Here is a 19,861-nt window from a genome sequence, read left to right on the forward strand (position 1 = left end):
AGGTCCTGATATCCCCTTTAAGGGCACACCCCCAATGACCTAACTTCCTCCCAATAGGCCTCACTTCCTAAAGGTCCCACCACCTCCTGAAAACTCACAGGCTGGTGACTAAACCTTCAACAGTTAAGATTTGGGGGACATTTAAGATCTATATAGACCCATATATACACCTATATATAGACCACATTTGGTTAACAATCTGGAAAGATTGCATGAATTCGAGGGTAAAGGAAACCAACCACATGGGAACCTAGGAGCAAAACCCTCTTAGACTCGCAGAGTCTTAAAACCCCCATTCGAACTTAAGAAAATCTCTACTTAGGGCCATGGGATCTCATTCCCAATCTAATGCCCTTTGGTTTGCACTCAGAAAGTCCCTTAGTTATCACCTTTCCAGGAACAGAGAAGAGACTTTAGTGAACTCAGTGATAGGACTATTCCAGTGAACGACTAGAACAGCCATCCTCTGTGTAGTTCACTTTGGGGAGAGAGGGAATGGGCAGGAGTGTACTTTATCTGTAAGGCTTCATTTTATTGAAAAGAGAGGCGGTGGAGCGGGGGGTGTAAGGCAGGCAGGCAGGGGACAGGGACAATCCAGAAGCAAATCTGATCAAAAATTAATATTGGTTCCTTTGAGAGAGAACACATATAAATATTTGCTATATTGCCCTTTAATAGGAAAATACAAAGTACCTGAAAGTATCTTAACTGTTTTTCAAATAAAAACAATGACATTATCAAATTATGATTACTAAATCCATTTAATCTGGCTACATTTTCATTTTGCAGCTGAACTATGCCAACTGTGCTTTTTGTTTGTTTGTTTTCCATTTCTTAGGGAAGAGGAAAAATACTTCACTAGTCTCTGACCACCATTTAAAGAATTTGCTACTCTAGAGTTGCCCAATCAAGCTTAGCTCCATCTGGCTCATACCAATCCTCTACCAAGTCCAAGACATATCTGTATTTGTATGTTTCCTATCACTTTCTCCCATTACTCTCCCCCCAGGATATAAGCTTCGTGAGGGCAGGAACCTTGTCTCACTTACTACTGTGTCATATCCGTCTGGGCATGACTGGGCACAGCATCGGGACCTTGCTCCTCAAAAACATAACTGGCCACGCCTACCGGTTTTCAACTAGATCCCACAAGTCTTTTCAGGTCCCTCTGATCTTTTCAGCCTCGCCCTTGAGGCTGACACCAGGCTACCTTAACGACTAACCTTGGAAAGACGAATCATATCTAGGCCTCTTCTGGGACTTTCCAACACCAGCTTGGGCTGTTTGATATGTGTGGGGAAAGCCCTCAATATATAGTTGCAGCTTATATATTTCATTTTATATTTCTTCCTTACCCTTCTTTACCTAGAGTCCCTGAGAAAAGTATTTCTTTTCCCACCCTGCTGTAGATTGGTATTGGACATTTCAAAGAAGTCTCAAAACAACATCATAGAGCGACACGCCCTGGGTTGAACGTCCCTGGATTCAATCCCTAGCACTACAAAAACAAACCCAAAAACCTATCAGAAAGCTTCTTTCTTTGATTTCTTTAGCAACTTTTTAGCTCATTTATTTCTGTATTTTTACTTCCACTGGAATGAACCATTTATCGTTTATTAATTCTTCCTCAAAGCATATGTAACAAATATAAAATTTACTTCCAGGAGAAAGGATTTTATCTCACACACCAAGTAAATGTCTAATGGAGAAAATAAACAACAACAAAATCCCCCTGAAACACTCCATTACAGCTTTTTTCTTAAAATTAAAGTTGAATATTTTGTTCTCTGAAAGAGGAAGTGTGTAGGGCAAGGGAATATAAGTTGTTATCTGCTTGTCCCAAGCCCTCCTGTTTCAAAGAAGTCATTTCTTCACCCTTGGCCTAGGAACGATCATCACTTGTACACCGGTGATGCAAGTATCCTGTAGCCAGCAGGGAATTTCCATCAGAGGAACATGAGGGGAAAAAACCTGGGAAACAGAAGGGCTTCATCTCCACCCCAGATGTTGTCACTGAGGTTCTACATCCAGGGCTTTCTCCAGATTTTGCTGAATGAAGAAAGACGTCCCTTGTTTTAAATTCAAGAAGACAGACAACCTGTCCCCTACCTATATGGGCATGTGTCTCCTCTTTTGAGAATCAGTCTTAGCTACTCTTATTATGGTGGTCTCATATATAGCTCAGGTATTCAGATATAATTTAAAACCTTTAGCTCCAAGCTTTGAGGTATATCAGAATAGCTGTTAGGTCCTGCAATAGTTCCTAGAAACTACAGAATTCCAACCAGCAAATTGGAGAACCAGGTACCCTTGATCTAAGTTTCCAGGACTCTCTGAGATTTGTTGTGTCATAATCCTGCCAGCAAGATAATTCAGAGTGGTTTCCAGGAATCTCAGAGTTTGCCCAAAACCACATGTTCACTTAGGAAGTGCTTGCTCCATGTACCTTCCCAGATCTGGGACAGTCATCTCTAAATAATCCACACTTTGTGTTTTTCCTCTTCTCTACTTGCCAGGGCAAATATGGCTCTCATAGTTGGCACACCTATGGAAGAAATATAGTTTTCTGATCCTAGATCATAACCAACATTTATTATATACTTATTGTATATCAGACATTCTCCTAAGAGATTCATGTACATAGTGCTTTTAACCTTTCCACGATCCCATGAATAGGTAACATTAGCACCCATGTTATATATGAAAAACAAGTTAAGTGACTTTTCCAAGGCAGCAACTAGTAGGCGTTGGAGCAGGGACTCAGACCCACTCAGGACTTGAACTCTGAGCTATCGGGCCACCTTGTGTCTCTGTAAGATATTCTTTCTGCTTTGGGGATGTAGAGGAAGGGAGAGGCGGCCTCACACTACTGATTATTTTTAGTTAAAGAGGAAAAGGATAACCATCCCCAAAGATTATAAAAGCAGACTGGAAAGAAAACAAAAAATTTAGGCCACAGGAATTGCTGCCAGAGAGCTGCCCAGGGGGACCCCTTGATATGAAGAGGAGGCAAATGTCTGCTGGTGAACTGTTCAGTCTGGTGACATATGGAAGAATTTACAAGCGCTCTGAGTTACATGTGTGGGAACGCTGAAATATTTTGAGTAGTGCCGAGGTATAATGGGTACCATAAACCATTATCTAGCCTGGTAAACAAACAGAGGAGCAAATTACTAGAAAACTCTGGGAAATGAAGTTTCTTTTCGTTTTCTTCTCTTCAAACGTTCTGGGGTATGCGGTTGAGAAAAGGAGACTTTATTCCACTTTGAGATTCTAAATTCTGTGCAACAAAACCAAGATCGCCTAAATCCTATACTCTCTCCCCGCAGGAAGATTTCCACACTGCGCAAGGGCTTTCCTGAGACTAGGTTCTCCCTAATTTTGCATGTGGGCATTTTCTCCCCTCCCCTTCTGCCTGCGGGAGAGGGCGTGTTGCGAACCGCCTGGTGGCGGGGCTCCAGCAGCCGCAGCTGTGCTCGGTCGGCGCGGGGTGCAGGGGAAGCCCCAGGGACTTGCAGACCTCGGGATGCTCTGCACAGAGCGCTCCGCCTGGTCCCGGCACGCCCGCTAGCCAGTTAAGGGAGCTCGCCTTGCACTGCGCGGGAGACAAGAAATAGCTTTCTTGCAAAAAGAAAGACTTTTTTCAGCACGGTGCATAGGGAATTAAATCTATATTAACAAGAAAAGTGGGCTGTGGAGTGTACTCGTTGGGTCGGTGCGGGCGTTTCCTAGGCAACCGGCTGAACACCGTCACTCCTTAGCAAACCTTTCACCTGGCCATGGCTCTTGTCCGACAGTGTCTAAACTCCGGAAAAATAATGAAGGATATAGATGGGATCTGGTGAGTTCCAAGGGATTTCTCCCTCCAAGTTAGGATTGCTTTTCTTGTGATTGAGTTCGTATTAGAAAATCAAGCCAACAAATCATGATCGTTGACTCCATAGATCCATAAATATACCAGCAACCCTTGAAATTCATCCTTGCAGTAAAAAAGTTAAAAAAAAAAAAAAAAGAAAGAAAGAAAGAAAGAAAGAAAGAAAGAAAGAAAGAAAGAAAGAAAGAAAGAAAGAAAGAAAGAAAAAAAGAACACTATTTGCCTTTTCTCTTGGTAGCATCAGGACTGTGATGGAAAACTCCAGTACTCCCGAGGAATATGCACGATGAGTGTGTGTTTTTCCTAGTTGGTTTTATGCTTTGAGGCAGGAGTCTGGGTTACAGCGACCGATGGAGCAGGGACAGGGATTGGGCGGTCTGGGTGGGCGTGTGCCGGCCCTGTGTGCTGTTCTTCCTAACCATGACAGCATAACTGTCTCTTTGCTTTATTTACCAGACTAAATCTCAACAATGAGGCATGTATAAACTTCTTGTATGTTTGCTCTCTTCAGTTCTAGGGAAAATCCGAACCGCAGTGGGCAGTGCCCAACTTCTCATGGCTCAGAAATTCTACCAGTTCAGAGAACTGTGTGAAGAAAACCTGGTAGGTAACATTCTCCGTCCCCATGATTTTCCTGCTAGGACAGCAGCATGAGACCAGCACCAACTAAACACGAACTGATTTTGAATCAAGACTCACAGGAGTCTTTCACTTGAAACAGAGAGGCTTGAAAATGAATCTCATTTCCTACTTTTCTTAAAAATTAAAAATATTTTGCACTGAAATAGTCTTAGGAGTAAAAAATCAAGTTAAAATTCCATTTCCTGCTCTTTTGTAACTGAAAAGTTTCCATTTTCCTGGTTTTTCACGTGGTATCTCTGATTTTATTATTCTACCAACATATGAAGCAGTCTGGTATTTCAAAAATGATGTTGCAAAATAATTAATTTTGGATCTTGATTCTTTTTCTAGAATAGACATCAAAGACTTATCTCCTACTCAGAGTGTTCTGTTTAAACTCAAAGGGCAGAGTTCAGGGGCGTCACAAAGTATAGATTTGGTCTCCCTGAGACAAAGGAATAATTCATCTTTCTGAGCATACAAAAAAACAAAATAGAGCAAAAGAAAGAAAGAAAAGTGCCATCACCAACAATAGCATTTTAAAAGTTGACTGCAAACTAAAAGGGCAAGAGCTTCCTTATAAGTCCTTTAAAAAAATTGCTATTGTCTCTAAACATAATTCTACAAGAATAGCTTTTATTACACAACTATTTTTGTCAAACTAAATCTAAAAAAAGAAAAAGCCATTTATTTATGTGTAGAAAGTGAAAACATTTGTAATCCAAATGACCCAAAATATGATTTTAGGGTTTTAACTCTGTATCATGGGCACTTTGTTTTCGCCTCACAACAAATCTCATTTACAAGGACAGATGCAGACTAGAAGTCATTTATCTAGCCAGGGCTCAATCAAGAAAAATATAAAGTATGCAAAAGTTAGCCCTCTCCATTCTTCTTCACCAGGCCTTTTCTTTTGAAAATTTCCCTTGGAGTAATCTCCCCCAACACACACATTTATAGTTTCTTTGCTTCTACCTCAGCAAATATGACCTACATTATATTAAATATTAAATATTATCTACATTACAAATATTTTCTACATCCTCAGAAATCTATTCTAGATTATGAGATAATTTATGTAGTAAATGTATTGATATGTGAATTCAATTCAACAAATACTTTATTGAGTTTCAACTACATGCCAGATGCAAATATTCCACTAATTTGCAAATTCGCTAATGTGTTATGAATTGTTTTTTTTGTTTAAGTATGAGAGATTGAACCTAAGGCCTCACACTTGCTAGTTAACTGCTCTATTACTGAACTATGTCTCCAGCTTTTTTCTGTTTGTTTGTTTTTTTATTTTAATTTTAATTTTTTGGTGCTGAGCATTGAACCCAGGGGCACTTAACCACTGAGTCACATCCCCAGCCCTTTTGATATTTTATTTTGAGACAGCGTCTTGCTAAGTTGCTTAGGCCCTCACTAAGTTGCTGAGGTTGGCTTTGAACTTATGATCCTCCTGCTTCAGCCTTCTGAGCTGCTAGGGATTACAGGCATGCACCACCGTGCCTGATTTCATTTTATTTTTTGAGACAGGGTTTCACCAACTTGCCCAGGCAGACCTGGAGCTTGCAATCCTCCTGTGTTAGCCTCTAGAGTAGCTGGGATTATAGGCGTGAGCCACCAGGTCCTACCTATGTTACAGATCTCAATCTCTTGTTCTTTATATGTGAGAAAGCTCATCTATAGCCATTTTGTCCAAACAGGCCAATAGGTGCCTGAGGAAGAAGTCATTAGGTACACACCACAGGGAACATATAGCACATCTTTGTTAAAAGAATTATTTGAGGAACATTTTATTATGAAGTAGAATGCACATATCATACAGATTTTAAAGATGGAATTGTAGCCAAAATTTTTTGAAAATTTTGCTGATTTCTAGGAAATGTTAACCTTATTTAAAGCCAGCTTTTGATGTTTCCTACTCTCTGATGGTCTCATATTTCTTGGCCACTGGAGAAACTTAGGTGGCAAAATATGAGGATCACTGTTAGCATTGAACTGAAACAGTGTCACCTGGGGGAAGGAGGGCCAGTGGTGCTGGTCAAACCAGGCCCTTGCAGGGAAGGTCAAGAGCCTACCATGTGCTAGTATGCTAAGAACTTTTAGATTTCTGATCTGGCTCAATCCTCATGACCATGTTGGAGTTAATAATGACATCATTGTTATGATGATTTTACAGATAAGAAAAACAGGCATGGAAAAGTTTAAAACTTAACCAGTGCCATATGGTAAAAAGTTAGAGACAAGACTCAAATCTCAGTCTATATGACCTCAGTGCCTCTAATCCCGACCAGGATTTGAGTTGCACCCCTCTCCCTATGGAGGAGTCGGCTCCACCCCCTTTTGCTACCAGCAATAGGATGGCCTGGTGGTGGTGCTCTTTAGGTCTGCAGCTGCATAAACATGGCACCATGATTGGTCAGAACCAGACTCAGACCTTCTTTCTCGAGTTCCTATTCTGAAGAGGAGAAAAATAATAGCTCTTTATTTTGAAAACACTTACACATTATCCTAGACCAGATTCTCAGGCTTAGAATGAATGGACAAAAGTTGGCTTTTTCCAACATAACTGAACCAAGGAACACAGCCTCCTCCTCCTCCACTCCCTCCCACACCTCTGACCTCCAAGATGGCCTGGTTTAGATTAAGGAGTGAGCTGCCACTCCTTCTGTTGCAGGGGATCTCACATGACCACTGCTTTGGGAGATGACTACAGCCCTTCCTCTCAGTTTCCTTTTCTATTTCCTCATCCATCTTTTTGACAATGTGGGGGCAAAGAGGGAACAAGTTGCCCTTGATACAGAATTAAGGACATTTAATAAAACATTTACAAGTAAGTATTAAAAAAAGGAAAAGAAAACATTACAGATGTTTGGGCCCATTGAACATCACTAATGTGCAGTGAGGTGGAGCATTACAAATCCAAAAATCCAAAATCAGAAATGCTCCAAAATCTGAAATTTTGGGGGCACCTACAGGACACTAAAAGTGAAAAATTCTATCCCTTATCTCATGTGACAAGTCACAATCAAAATGCAGGTGCACTAAAGATACTGTCTAAAATTAATTTTAGCTTATGTGTATACGGTGTATATGAAACTTAAATGAATTTTATGTTCGGACTTTGGTCCCATCCCCAGATATCTCATTATGTATGTGTAAACATTCCAAGATCCTGAAAAGCTCAAAATCTTAACTTCCAGTCCTAAGGGTTTTGGATAAGGGATACTCAGCCTATATTATTTCTTACATTGGTTCATTGAAACAGTTCAGTCAATAGGGCTGGTAGCTAGAAGACTTCACTAAACTCCAAAATATGAACAGTTTAGTTTTTAGTTACTTATAAAGACCAATATGTTGTGATATCATAAAACTATTTGGGAAACACTTTGCAAAGAATATTATATATCTATTCTGAATATCTAAATGTTGAGAAACCTTTTTGAAAGAACTAAAAACACTACAAAGAATCCCTTTTGTTAATTCAGGTATTAGTGGGATAATTTGGTTTTGGTTTTGGTCCTGGGGCCTCAAGCATGCTAAGCACATGCTTCCCTACTGAACTACACCCACAAACCCTAGAGTAGATCTTAAATACTGTATCAAGTTCTTGAAAACTTTGGAATTTCTTTCTTCCAATGAATTTGAGAACTATAGTTCCAATGAATTTGAGAACTGCACATTCATAAATACATCTTTATTTGTATTTATCTGAAGTCAGGCCAATAATACTAGCCCATCCATGGATATAAAAGTTCTTTACAAACTATTAACTTTGATGGTCATCGACCTTTCACTTTCTGAAATTCTGATGATACCATTTTTTCTTAGGGGTTAGTTTTAACAGTACAAGCTGGCCTTATGTTATTATGTGATATGAGGTTTCACAGTCTATCCAGTTGCCTAAAATACTGAGAAGTGACCAAAACTGACACATGCAGGTTCCTGTCATCTAACCAGGAATGTCTTAAACTACTTTTGTGGATACTAATTGGCAATGACTGTGACATCTTCAGTCTCTTGATGTGGTTTTTCGGTCTTATGGGTCCATACTTTATATTGTCATGGCTAATGTGAAAATCAACCCTTAAGCACTGAAGAATGTTTATGAGCCATTACAGATATATTGACATATAGATATATTGTATGTATGTGTGTGTGTATAATGACTAAATTTTCCTAAAATAGGAAAAACACACATGCTCATGTATACATATATATGTGAATAGATACTGTTTTCATATTTGCTATAGTCCATTTAAAGCCAAATGATTTCCAAATGATTTTGTCAAAGCAGTCATATGATAAAATGACTTGCTGTAACATCTTTATTGCCGAACATATAGAATTTTGAGGGACTCAGTAATAGATCAATTATCACCTATAGGAGAGGCCCTGGGTTCAATTCCCAGCACCAAAAATAAAATAAATAAAAGTAAAGAAAGCAAAAATACACATAATACTTCAAAAATAATATTTTATTAATCATCATTTGTTACCCTAGTATTTCACTCAACATGAATATTAAAATTAATCTATAAATTGTATGACATGAGTCAAGTATCTACTCTAATAATATATTTTTCTCAAAGATGGTATTTTAATTTAAACACCATATGCTAAAATGCATCCTGCAGTAGATTGCACATTCTGGGATTTTCCAGATGTTCAGACCATGCCATCGTACCATACCATACCCAGGCAACCATTCCATTGTTCCACAACTGAGGAATTTTACAACCTTGACATCTGAGAATCACTGCTTCAAACGGAGGAGTGTATAAAATTACCATTTGTTGACTCACTTTTATCTCATATCTAACAGCTAAAAAGAACTGATCCTCCTTATGTTATTTGAAATATTTGAAAATGCCTCTTTGGCCCTGTCCTTGCCATGGATCGACGCTAAAGCATGAATATTTTTCTTTCTCTTATACAGAATCCTAATGCTCATCCAAGGCCCACCTCCCAGGATTTGGCGGGGTTTTGGGACATGCTGCAGTTGTCCATAGAAAATATTAGTATGAAATTTGATGAACTTCATCAGTTAAAGGCCAATAATTGGAAACAGATGGATCCTCTTGACAAGAAGGTAGAACAATGTAGATTTTGTATGGTTCATTTAAAAACCTGCACAAACACTGGACAGTCTAAATAGGCTTCTGCATTTAGTCCTGCTGTTTACAATGTGAAATGGAGCTGATATCATATTAACTTCATTGTAATGACAATGTTTACCTAGTAATCATTTGGGATATTATCTGTAATATGTTTCAGGCATATTTTTAAAGAAAAAAACCTGTCTTTGTGAATTGGAAAATGGGAATGTAGCTTTTTTTTTTTGTTAATTAAACTTTAAGTTTAACCATTTTAGTCACTGGAAGGAACTGCCTCCATTTTGCTTTTTAAACTAAAATAAATGACATCTTCAGCGCATGATTCCATAGAGAAAGAGTCCAACTTCCTTATACCCTTAGGATGTGTTTCTGAGAAAAATAGGAAGCCCTGAAAAGTAACTGACTTTGATAATCATTTCATAAATACAGTAATAAAGAAACCACTGTTGTTCAAGTTTAAAAATATACACCATAAAGTTTCACAGTAATCATAAATGTTGGGATTTTTTTTTTTTTTTTTTTTTTTTCAAAAATTCTACTTTTGGTTGATTTGCCTGGGGAACATTGCTCACTGGGGTCCTCATGCAATAGTTTAGAAATAAAGACTTAAATTATTTTACTTTAATTAATCAACTGTAATTGCACATTTGATTACGGTGGTTCCACCAGGCTCATACAGATATCCAATGTCTATCTCCCAGGCTGGCCTGTCATGCATGATTTTTTAACCCTTTGCTGTCCTATGACCTGAGGTCAACAGTTCTAAGAGATTCAACCTCTGAAAGTCAATGAAACAATGGTGACCCTGCTCTTTTCAGGTCTCCTCACCTACCAGAGAGCTAATAGCAATCCAGTTCACTCCACTGTTGCCTGTCATATCAGGTTTCCTGGGGTCCCTGGGGTCCCAGGAGAAATCTAGTCCCAAGGTCCCGTCTGTGAGTAGCAGGAGGGTGATGCTGTCATCACTGTCCCCTTCTCCAATTCTATCACCTTCAAACTGGTGGTTTTAACATTAAGCATGAAGTATTATTGATGTACATGTGGCCTCTCAATTGGGAAGCTAAACATTGTCCACCATCACTTTATTTGTTGAAGTATTTGTTAGCAAGGCTTTTAGATTGGTCTTATTTTAAGAAAACACTACAGGTGTACACATGCTGGTGATTCAGTTTCCAGAATGGATCCATCTAATTCCTCATTCACTGATTATTTTAAAATTAATTGCTAAAGAAATAAGTTATCCAAAGAAAGGGAAATGACTCAAAAGTTTCCAGTGTTCATACTTTTAAAAATAGGCACTGAGTTCCCCCACAATGAGGATTTTAAATGCCCCAAAGAAGTGATACTAAGAATTATGTCACTTACAGATATTCACACAGTAAATCATTAGTTAGCTTAATTTTTAAGTTTTTTTTTTCCTTAATGTGCTTTGTATATGATCAGATCAGAGCTTTACATCACCCTCAGAAGACTGAGTGAGAGAAAGAAAATTTAAAAGCACAGAGTTGGTGGAATACTGTTTGTACCCTGTGCTTTCCATTTTTCTCCTTTCAGATCACACAGACTCCACCTTAAGTAACTGTGACAACTCCAAGCCCAATACACTTAATCAAGTCCTTCTCACAGGCAAGCAAGGAGGAACTGTCATGCGAAGCATCCATGTTAAGATTCAGAGTGACATCTGGAGAATCTCTGAATCGTATTTTAAGATAATTTTCACATTTAGTGTTATAAAGACTCGGAGTATTTTATTTAAAACTGAAACACTGAATTTACAAGAACCTTTTCACAGCCTGAAAACTCAACATGCTTTTCTCAAAATCCTTTATGTTTTAGATGCCCTTCTTTCTCCAGCATTTTTTCCCGTCAAAGGGATGAATGGTTGTGTTTGGCAGTGGCTTTAAAAATATCTGTTTTATGGTTTGCTGCTGATAAGAGGGATGATCTCTTTCAGTCCTGTGTTAAGTTTTCATGGCACTATTTCTGTCCCTGTGATTAGAATTGCCTTCTGGGCCACCACAGTCATCCTGAGGCCCCTAGGGGCTGATGATCCTGGAAGGATCTTTAGGAGTCCTGTTGGAATTGGCTCCTCTCCCCAGAGTAAGAAACACCAGTGTCTCCGCTCTCCGGTGACCACGTACAGTTTATTGCTGTGTGTTTGTGTGTGACGTATAAAAGGTATAACTCGCTGTGGCACCAACGAAGCTGAAGAAGACAGTCTCATAAACTCTTCCTCCTTCGGTTTCTTAAGTCTGGGGGTGGGGGGCATGTGAGGCTGGGGGAGGCCGGAAAGAGGGCCGAGAGTTTTTTTCAACTCTGAACCAAGCTTTCCTCTTCTAGAGGGGATGCAGAGTTCTTGATGCTTCTGTTGCTGCTGCGCTCTCCTGGCCCATCACTGGCACCAGGAAGAGTCCGGAGTCTCCAGGGAGAACCACACTCCATGTGCTGGGAGCCCCAGCCTTTCAGCAGGGCGTGCATTTTAAATTCCCACCATCCTGCCCTTGGAGAAAGCTAGTTTTGCAATCCCGCCTTACCCTTGGCCTTACGTTTACTGGGATTCCTCCCCAACCCCTGCATCTTTTGAATATCCAAGCCAGAATCACGAAGAAAAAACTAGATAACGCAGTGCGCAGATCAGAACTAACCACTCTTAGGTTTAAAAAGAGAGAGAAAAGTGTGCTTGTGTGTGTGTGTGTGTGTGTGTGTGTGTGTGTGTGTGTTTCTAACCACTGACCTATCCCAGTCTTTCCCAAGCTTGTCCTGAGAAGCTGTGTAATGTCCTGAACCTTCTGCTTTGATCAGGAGAGAAGGGCCCCTCCTCCAGTGCCAAAGAAGCCGGCGAAGGGCCCCGCGCCGCTGATCCGGGAGCGCTCGCTGGAGAGCTCGCAGCGCCAGGAGGCCCGCAAGCGCCTGATGGCCGCCAAGCGCGCCGCGTCCGTCCGCCAGAACTCGGCCACCGAGAGCGCCGAGAGCATCGAGATCTACATCCCCGAGGCGCAGACCCGGCTCTGAGCGCCGCCGCCCAGTCTCTGTGCCCTCTCCACCTCCCCGCCCCGCAGCCGTCCCCCCGCCCCTCCGAGCCCGTCCGTTTCTGAGCTCAGTGACTTCCACTGTCGTGGTGTAGTGGTCCACCTCGCAGGAGCCGTCCCCCCGCCGTCCCGCTTCCCGGACCAGTTTGCCCATCTTCACCGAGCTGCGCCCCTTATCCCGATGCCGGCACCCTGCCTCATACAGAGATCCAACCCTTTATTTTCTGGGCCAAGCCAAACCCACCTGTGTAGAAACGACACCTTTAGGTCACCACCTACCATCCTCAGTTTTCTCAAGCTAGTGTGTTCCTAGAGCTCAGCAATATAAAACCATAGGGTATTTCAGAAATCCAGTATCACAGGGTGATCCTTTGGGACTTACCGTCTTCCACATGAAAGAAACGAGGGCTCCGATTCCCTTTATTTCCCCTAAATGGTTATTCTTTTTAAAAGCAGATGGAGCACTTTATTTCCAACCTCAAAAATCACACCATCTCACCGGAATCGATGAGTGACAAAAGAGAGAAGGGACCAAGCTGGCCTGGGGGTGGGGGGACCTGGATGTGTAGGAGAGAAGGGAGAAGCGAAATCTGCAGGTGCCAGGGGCACCTGCACCTCTCACAGCTGCACAAACTGCCTCACTGTTAACTTCATCAATCACAGCTTCAAATGTTTCAATCAGCAGAAGATTGTAAATTTGATCTTTCAGGGAAATTAATCTATTCTGAAAGGCAATAAAATGAAGAAGGCAAGGCAAAGCAAAGGAAGCACTGATGGTTTAAGATACTGCAGGAGGGCTTTTTTTTTTTTTTTTTTTTGTCCTATTATTAAGAAAAATTTAGGCCTGAAATGTTTTATCAACTTTTATTGTACTATGTATATTATATTGTCGTTGTGGTGGTGGTTTTTAAAGGGCAGAGTGTTGCTTTTATTAATTTAGTGTCCATCCGGATGGACCTGGCTAATGACACACACATAAGTATACATCTCCTTCTGAAGCACTGTAAATGGCAGCAAAGCTGATTTCAGAGAAAGGTTTGGATTTTCCTATCATCCCTTTGAATGCTACACACCCGTCTAGTTGAACCCACTAGTTCGCATTTCAGGTATATTTCTTTCTTTAGCCTCTTCTAATATACAGAGTTCGCACGTTCCCCAGCATAGGATTTTGTCCTATGTCAAATGGGTAAAATAGGTTTTCTACCCCAATAGACATGCTGCCTCATTCCAAAGAGCTGTCATTGTCATCTTGAGGTTCCAGGTAGCGAGAGATGAAATCTGACCTATAGGGGTCTATAGCCATGAGGAGGGGGAAAGGTCATGATTCATTGTCACCAAAAGAAATCCAGGCATTGGGCAGAGTATGTTGGTTTACATTTTTAGTCATGATTGATGGGCAGTATGCATTGGTGTCTAGTTGAAGTTTTTAAATGCCCTTACTCGTAGCAGTTTAAACATTCAGAATGTGGCGATCTTAAAGTATCACTGACATTTTATGTCAAGTTCACAACTTAAAGCATTAGAAATTTGCCATTGAAAAAGAAATGAAAGACTTTTAAAAAAAATCAAATACGCTTGCACCAGAGAAGCTTTTAAAACAAAAATACACTCTCATAGCCAGGTGCTAATTTAATTTTATTTATGAATTTAAGAGAGGTGATGGGTTCTGGCAACAAAGACTTTCACAGACATATTCTAAAACCACTAGAGAATTCGCTACCTCTCAGAGCCATTGATGCTTTGAGCTATCTTTATCCACAGGGCACAAATGTTTACTGCTGTGGTTTACAAGAAAAGGGCTACTAACTTATTTAAAAACCAACCAACCAACCAACCAACTTTTAACTAGGGTTAACAAAGCACTTTTCTCAAAGTGCTTTGTAAAATGGGGGAAAACTGATTTTGAGCTTCAAGTGTTTGCTAGTTTCAAAAGAACACACCTTTCTTACCTTGTAGCAGCAATGAAAGGTCACATAAAGTTTGCCTCAAGGAAGGCCAGCTGTCACCTTGGGTCACCTATGGTCACAGTCACTACTGAGAATGACTTGGAACTCAGCAGAGTAACACAAAGGAAGCAGCATCCATTCCCCAACCGTGTTCACGCCCACAGCTCTGTGCCCTGAGGCAGAGTTAAGATCTGGATTAAGAAATCAATTTCTAACGTGATTCAAGACCATCCTACAATATTTTCTTTGGAAACTGATTTAGACCAGGATATTTTAAAGAGAGACAAGATAAGGCCTATCTGTCTTGTCTAAGTGAATGGTATTTGTATATTCATAAGCTATTTTTGGTAAGAATTTTAAATCTTTTAGCTGACTGCCTACAGGGCATCATGACCTTTGCCTTCCTTAAAAACACAGTTTAAATTGTACAAACACTTTATAAAAAGCTAATTATTGATGTTAGAACATGACTCCCCCACAACGCTGTTTGCTAACCACTTGAACCCCCGAAACTGACATCCATGAGCTTAACCTTTGTTACATTGTTCTTTTTGATGTAATTTGTAGAAATGTTTTTTAGTTCATAATGGAAAATGTATTACCCTGAAAAATTACTTATTTTGTTTAACTTTGGTACAAAGGTGTTGGGCATTTTCTTGGGGCGGGGGGGATTACAAAAGAAGTTTGTCTCCCACATCAAAAAATGTTCAAAGAAATTAAGTATTTATTATATTTTTTGCAGATGTTTCCATACAATTCACATAACCTTTTTGTAAAGAGAGATGAAGAAATGGATTAAAGATTTTTAATATTTGAAATGGTAAATAGAACTAATTTATTTGTAATATATTTCTGTTATTTATAGATGTTTCCTTAATGTTTTACTGTGCATTACCACTTTAATTTAAGCCTTATCCTTGTGAATTTACCATTTCTTTTTTAAAACATGTCTAGATGCATATTTTAAATAACTGGAATGTAAATCACTAGCATATCTGAATTCCCAAATGTAATTTTTAAAAATTATTTTGGTTCGGAAAAAAAAAAAGATTCATTTGAAAGCCTTCAGATGGAGGGGTGGGGAACATTTTTATGGCTTTCTGAATTGGAATTTCATAGGCTTATTTACCTAGATTGTGTGTGGATAAAAAAAAATGTAAATAGATGAACGTTTCCCATAATGTAAAAAGAAGAAATTAATAAAATAATTAATGCACTGCTTTCAGGTCTGCGTGTTTTCAATGGAGTCCCATCTCTTCCCAAATCTGAGTAGTTGTCTTGGAAAGAAATAGTTCAGTAATTATTCTGAACTATTATGACATAAGCATGTTATTCTTACTTTCATTGTAACATGTATGCTACTCACTGTTGAGCAGATATAGAGATCTTGCATTCTATTTAAAGGATTTCAATACTGAAGAACTAAAAAATTCTTTTATTCTGATAATCATAGACACATGGAATTTTGAGTCAGGAGCAGCAAGAACTGTTGCAGTCGGAGTCAGGTATATTTTATGAAAGCAGTTTTTAACCCTTCAAACATGTTCAAATACAGGTTATGTTTTACACACTTTAATTTCTTTGCATACATTTTTAACCCTTTTGTTTGGTACACGGTTCTCCAGGGTTGGGAAATCAGAATAATGTTTTGTGGTTTTCATTCATCTTCACAGTAATAAATAAATAAATAAATAAATATTTTTTAAAAAACTGTGCTCACTGAGACTGGGGTGTAGTTCAGGGATAGAACATGTGCCTAGCATGCATTAGTTCCGGGGTTCAATCACCAGCATCACACACATACACACACACACACACACAGAGCAGGGTGCAGTAGTGCATACCTGTAATCTCAGTGACTTAGTAGGCTGAGACAGAAGGATTGCAAGTTCAAGACCAGTCTGGGCAACTTAGTGAGATCCTGTCTCAAAAGAAAAGGGTTGAAGATGTAGCTCAGTGTTAGGCTGCTCCTGGGTTGGATCCCCAGTAATGAAAAAAGAAAAAAGAAAAAAGAAACTGCTTACTAAGGTTTAGTGACTTGCCCAAAGGTGACACAATTTTTAAGGTACAAATTCAAATCCAAAATCCAAGCCTTTATTCAGTTCCTTCTTCAGGGCCGTCTCTCTTGTTCTCCTCACTTTAAAATTGGTAATTATTTGCTACTATTAATTTCATCTAGGTCATATTCATAAACCTTATTTGATATGCAAAGATTTACCAAACATGATAAAAAAGTTAACTTTATTTTACAAAGTGCATTTGCACCCATCTGCTTGTTGAAAATGACACAACTTTAAACCCAGTGTCCACAGTGCTTCATCCCCAATCCCCACCAAGTTCTTGGACAAATCCATCCACTTATATGTGGCAAACTTGGAACTGGTAAGCAGAGAAGCCACTTTTTCCAATTTTTGTGCATAAGCAAGACCTGTGCCAGTCACCAAATGAACACCATGTACTTTTGAAACTGCTTCAAAAGAGGAATGATCCAGTGACTGAATCCCTGTGAGATTACAACGATCTCATTATTTTGGTGCATGTAGTGACTATTCATGTAATCTGAGCCTTGATCATATGTCTTGCTATATTCACAAATTAATTCTTCTATTTCACTGGGGCTCCTTAACATTTCAGCCAATCCCAAAACAAAATGAGTTAGCTTTTGAAGGTAGAAATTTGAATTTCAGTGAAGTCATTTCCCATGTTACGGGGTCCACCCTTCCCCACAACCCTGAAAAAAAAATGTAATTTAATTTTTTATAGAAATTGAACAAAATTGTTTGCTTTAAACATGCTGTTCTTTTTTTTATTTTTTTTTTATATCTTTGAAATTCACACCTTGAGACTATACATTGATTTTGGTTTAAATAAATGACATATTAAAAATCATGGTGTCTGAATGTGTTCATTCTCTAATGCCGTTGATAATAAAAAGTGCCGAAATTTACTTCTGGTTTACTCAATGGGCTGTTTGACTTTCAACTGCTAAACCAATATCAAATCAATTCCTTTTGCAAACAGAAACTAGTGGCCTTGTCTGAAAATCCTCTCTCGGTCTTAATTTACTAGCACAAGTTTAAAAATAGGTCTTAAATTCCCCTGTATATCAGGCATTATCTCCCAGGAAGCAGAAAGAGAATAGCGTTACTTCTTGATGCAGTGTTGTCCTCTGGGCTTACTGCTGGTTCAAGGGGAGGCAGTCTCAGAAAAATCACAGGAATGTGAAGCCCTGCTGTGATTCCTGCGTCTCAATTTTGGCAGTCAAGAGATTATTCCCATGCATCTTCTATGTGATTGAACACAAGCCTGAACTTATAGAACGTGCCGAAAGCAAGCAAGCGTTGCAACAAATGCCAAAAGTCAAGCTCTACCCTGGAGCTGACGGAACTGTTGCCATTCATTGTACAAAATGCTCTCACTGTGCTGATGGCCACTCTCACTCTTCTCATTTCTAGATCGTCTTTTCGGAGAAGGAGATGCTAATTGCATCTGGAAACTTGATAGGTAAATCAGTGTCACTAGGGAGCTTCTATTGAGATCTCAATTGAAAAACTCTTTCACTTTGGGAAGGGGAAGGGGGAAAAGATTCAGCCTGAGTTGTCTCTTATTGTCACTTAGGGGAAAACTGCATTCTTCCTATGGGCTCTGCAGGGGGTTCGTAAACAACAATGACAGCTCTCTGTAATCTGAAATCCTGGTGCTTTGGCTGTTTCTGAAGACCACTGGTCTACAAATAGAAATATTCCTGCATAGCTAGGCTTCTGAGATTTGCATAAACAGTTGTCCTTTCTCATTCTTGGGGATGCAACCAACTGCGAATGGAAAATATTCAGGTTGCAGGGGAAGCTGTCTGCACAAAACAGACTTTTTTCTTTGTCATTATTCTGTAAACAATACAGCATAACAACTCCTTACATAGCATTTACATTGTACTAGGTATGGTAATAAGTCTAAAGATTTAAAGGTACACGGGAGGATGTGTGTAGGTTATGTGTGAATAACACACATTTTATATAAGGATCTTGAGCATCCACAGATTTCGATATCCAAGGAAGGTCCTGAAATCAGCCCTCCATGAATATTGAGAGATGACTTTATAGTCATTGGTTGATTGACACATCCTTCTTTCTAAGGCTTTCAAGTCCAATGCCTATCAGGAGCTTCAATGATGAAAGATGAGGAGAAACACTGAAGGAGTTACATGATACTATATATGGCCCCATAAAGTATAGTCAAGAAAACATCTCCCCAGATTAAAATTCAAATATTCTACTAACTGAAAAGGGGAGGGTCTATTTTGGAGGGGTTTGTTTGTCTTGGGGAATACTTCCTTGCTATGGAAAATGTTTACTTCTGTATGTGACACTTTAAAAATACCAGATTTGTCACTTCATTTCCCTTCCAGAATAAGACACCTACTGTGCTTTACACATCAGTCAATATGAACTCTGTCTCTAATTCCCAAGTGAGAGAAGCAGCAGCCTGCAAAGACAGAACACAAACATAGGTAATGAAGAGTAGTTTAAATACTTGACCCTGGAATTCCTTTCCTGTCTGATTTAATTTGACACATTTCTTGAGCAGCCTCCTCTCCTCCCAACGTGTTCAGGGAAAACTCTTCTTTGCAGCCTGGCCTATGGGAGGGCTTGGTGAGCCGGCATTTCCAACAATAAGCTTGGCAAACATGAAAGAACAGCTCAAGGGCCCCCAAGTTGTTTCTTAACATTAGTTAAGCAAGGTAATAAGTCTGGAAAGATTGAAGAGAATCCTTTCCAAGGAGTTGGTATCTTCGTATCTAGTCTTGGGTTGGTGCACCAGGGAGCCCTTGATTAGCAAGTTGTTCAAGGTGAAATCCATGAAATCTTACAGAGTGAAAACTTGATCAATCATTTGGAAAATTGGAACAGTGGAGAGGTGTTGGCACAGGAACATGGGGATTTCCAAAAAGAATTCAAGGGAGTGTTAAGCACTTCGTAAACAATGGTGAAGTGGACTGGTGGGGAGCTCTATTCAGATATTTCTGGATAATTCTAGAAACAAGGAAAGAAAGTAAAACACCATACTAAGAAGGACCTAAGGTGTTTTAGCTTTAGCCTCCTTAGGAGTGCTCAGTGGTTAGATCCATCATGGTCTCAAGGGCACTTGATCTGAAGATAGGTTTTGAGGAGGTCAAAGGCCAGCAATTCTTCTAGCAAAGATAACACATTAGAATTGGGTTAAATATTCAACTGAGAGAATTTAGGTTAAACATTAAAGAAGTGCTTACCT

General features: G+C 39.5%; 1 protein-coding gene across 27 annotated transcripts in view; it reads left to right on the forward strand.

Moving 5' to 3' along the window:
• The window catches only part of DLGAP1 (DLG associated protein 1), a gene marked incomplete at its 5' end in the record, with an annotated part of 892,564 nt that extends 876,750 nt beyond the window's left edge, over positions 1–15,814 (forward strand). For 22 of the 27 annotated variants that reach the window (XM_079108324.1, XM_079108313.1, XM_079108322.1 and 19 more), the window contains 3 exons: positions 4,386–4,477; positions 9,441–9,593; positions 12,421–15,814. In XM_079108324.1, coding sequence (XP_078964450.1) covers positions 4,386–4,477; positions 9,441–9,593; positions 12,421–12,630 — 455 coding nt within the window. In that variant the 3' untranslated portion in view covers positions 12,631–15,814. The other 5 variants (XM_079108321.1, XM_079108314.1, XM_079108316.1 and 2 more) reach the window with 1 other exon arrangement.
• Between the last annotated feature and the right edge of the window lie 4,047 nt (positions 15,815–19,861).

The sequence above is a fragment of the Sciurus vulgaris genome (assembly GCF_902686455.1).
Source record: "Sciurus vulgaris genome assembly, chromosome: 13".
NCBI classification, from domain to species: domain Eukaryota; kingdom Metazoa; phylum Chordata; class Mammalia; order Rodentia; family Sciuridae; genus Sciurus; species Sciurus vulgaris.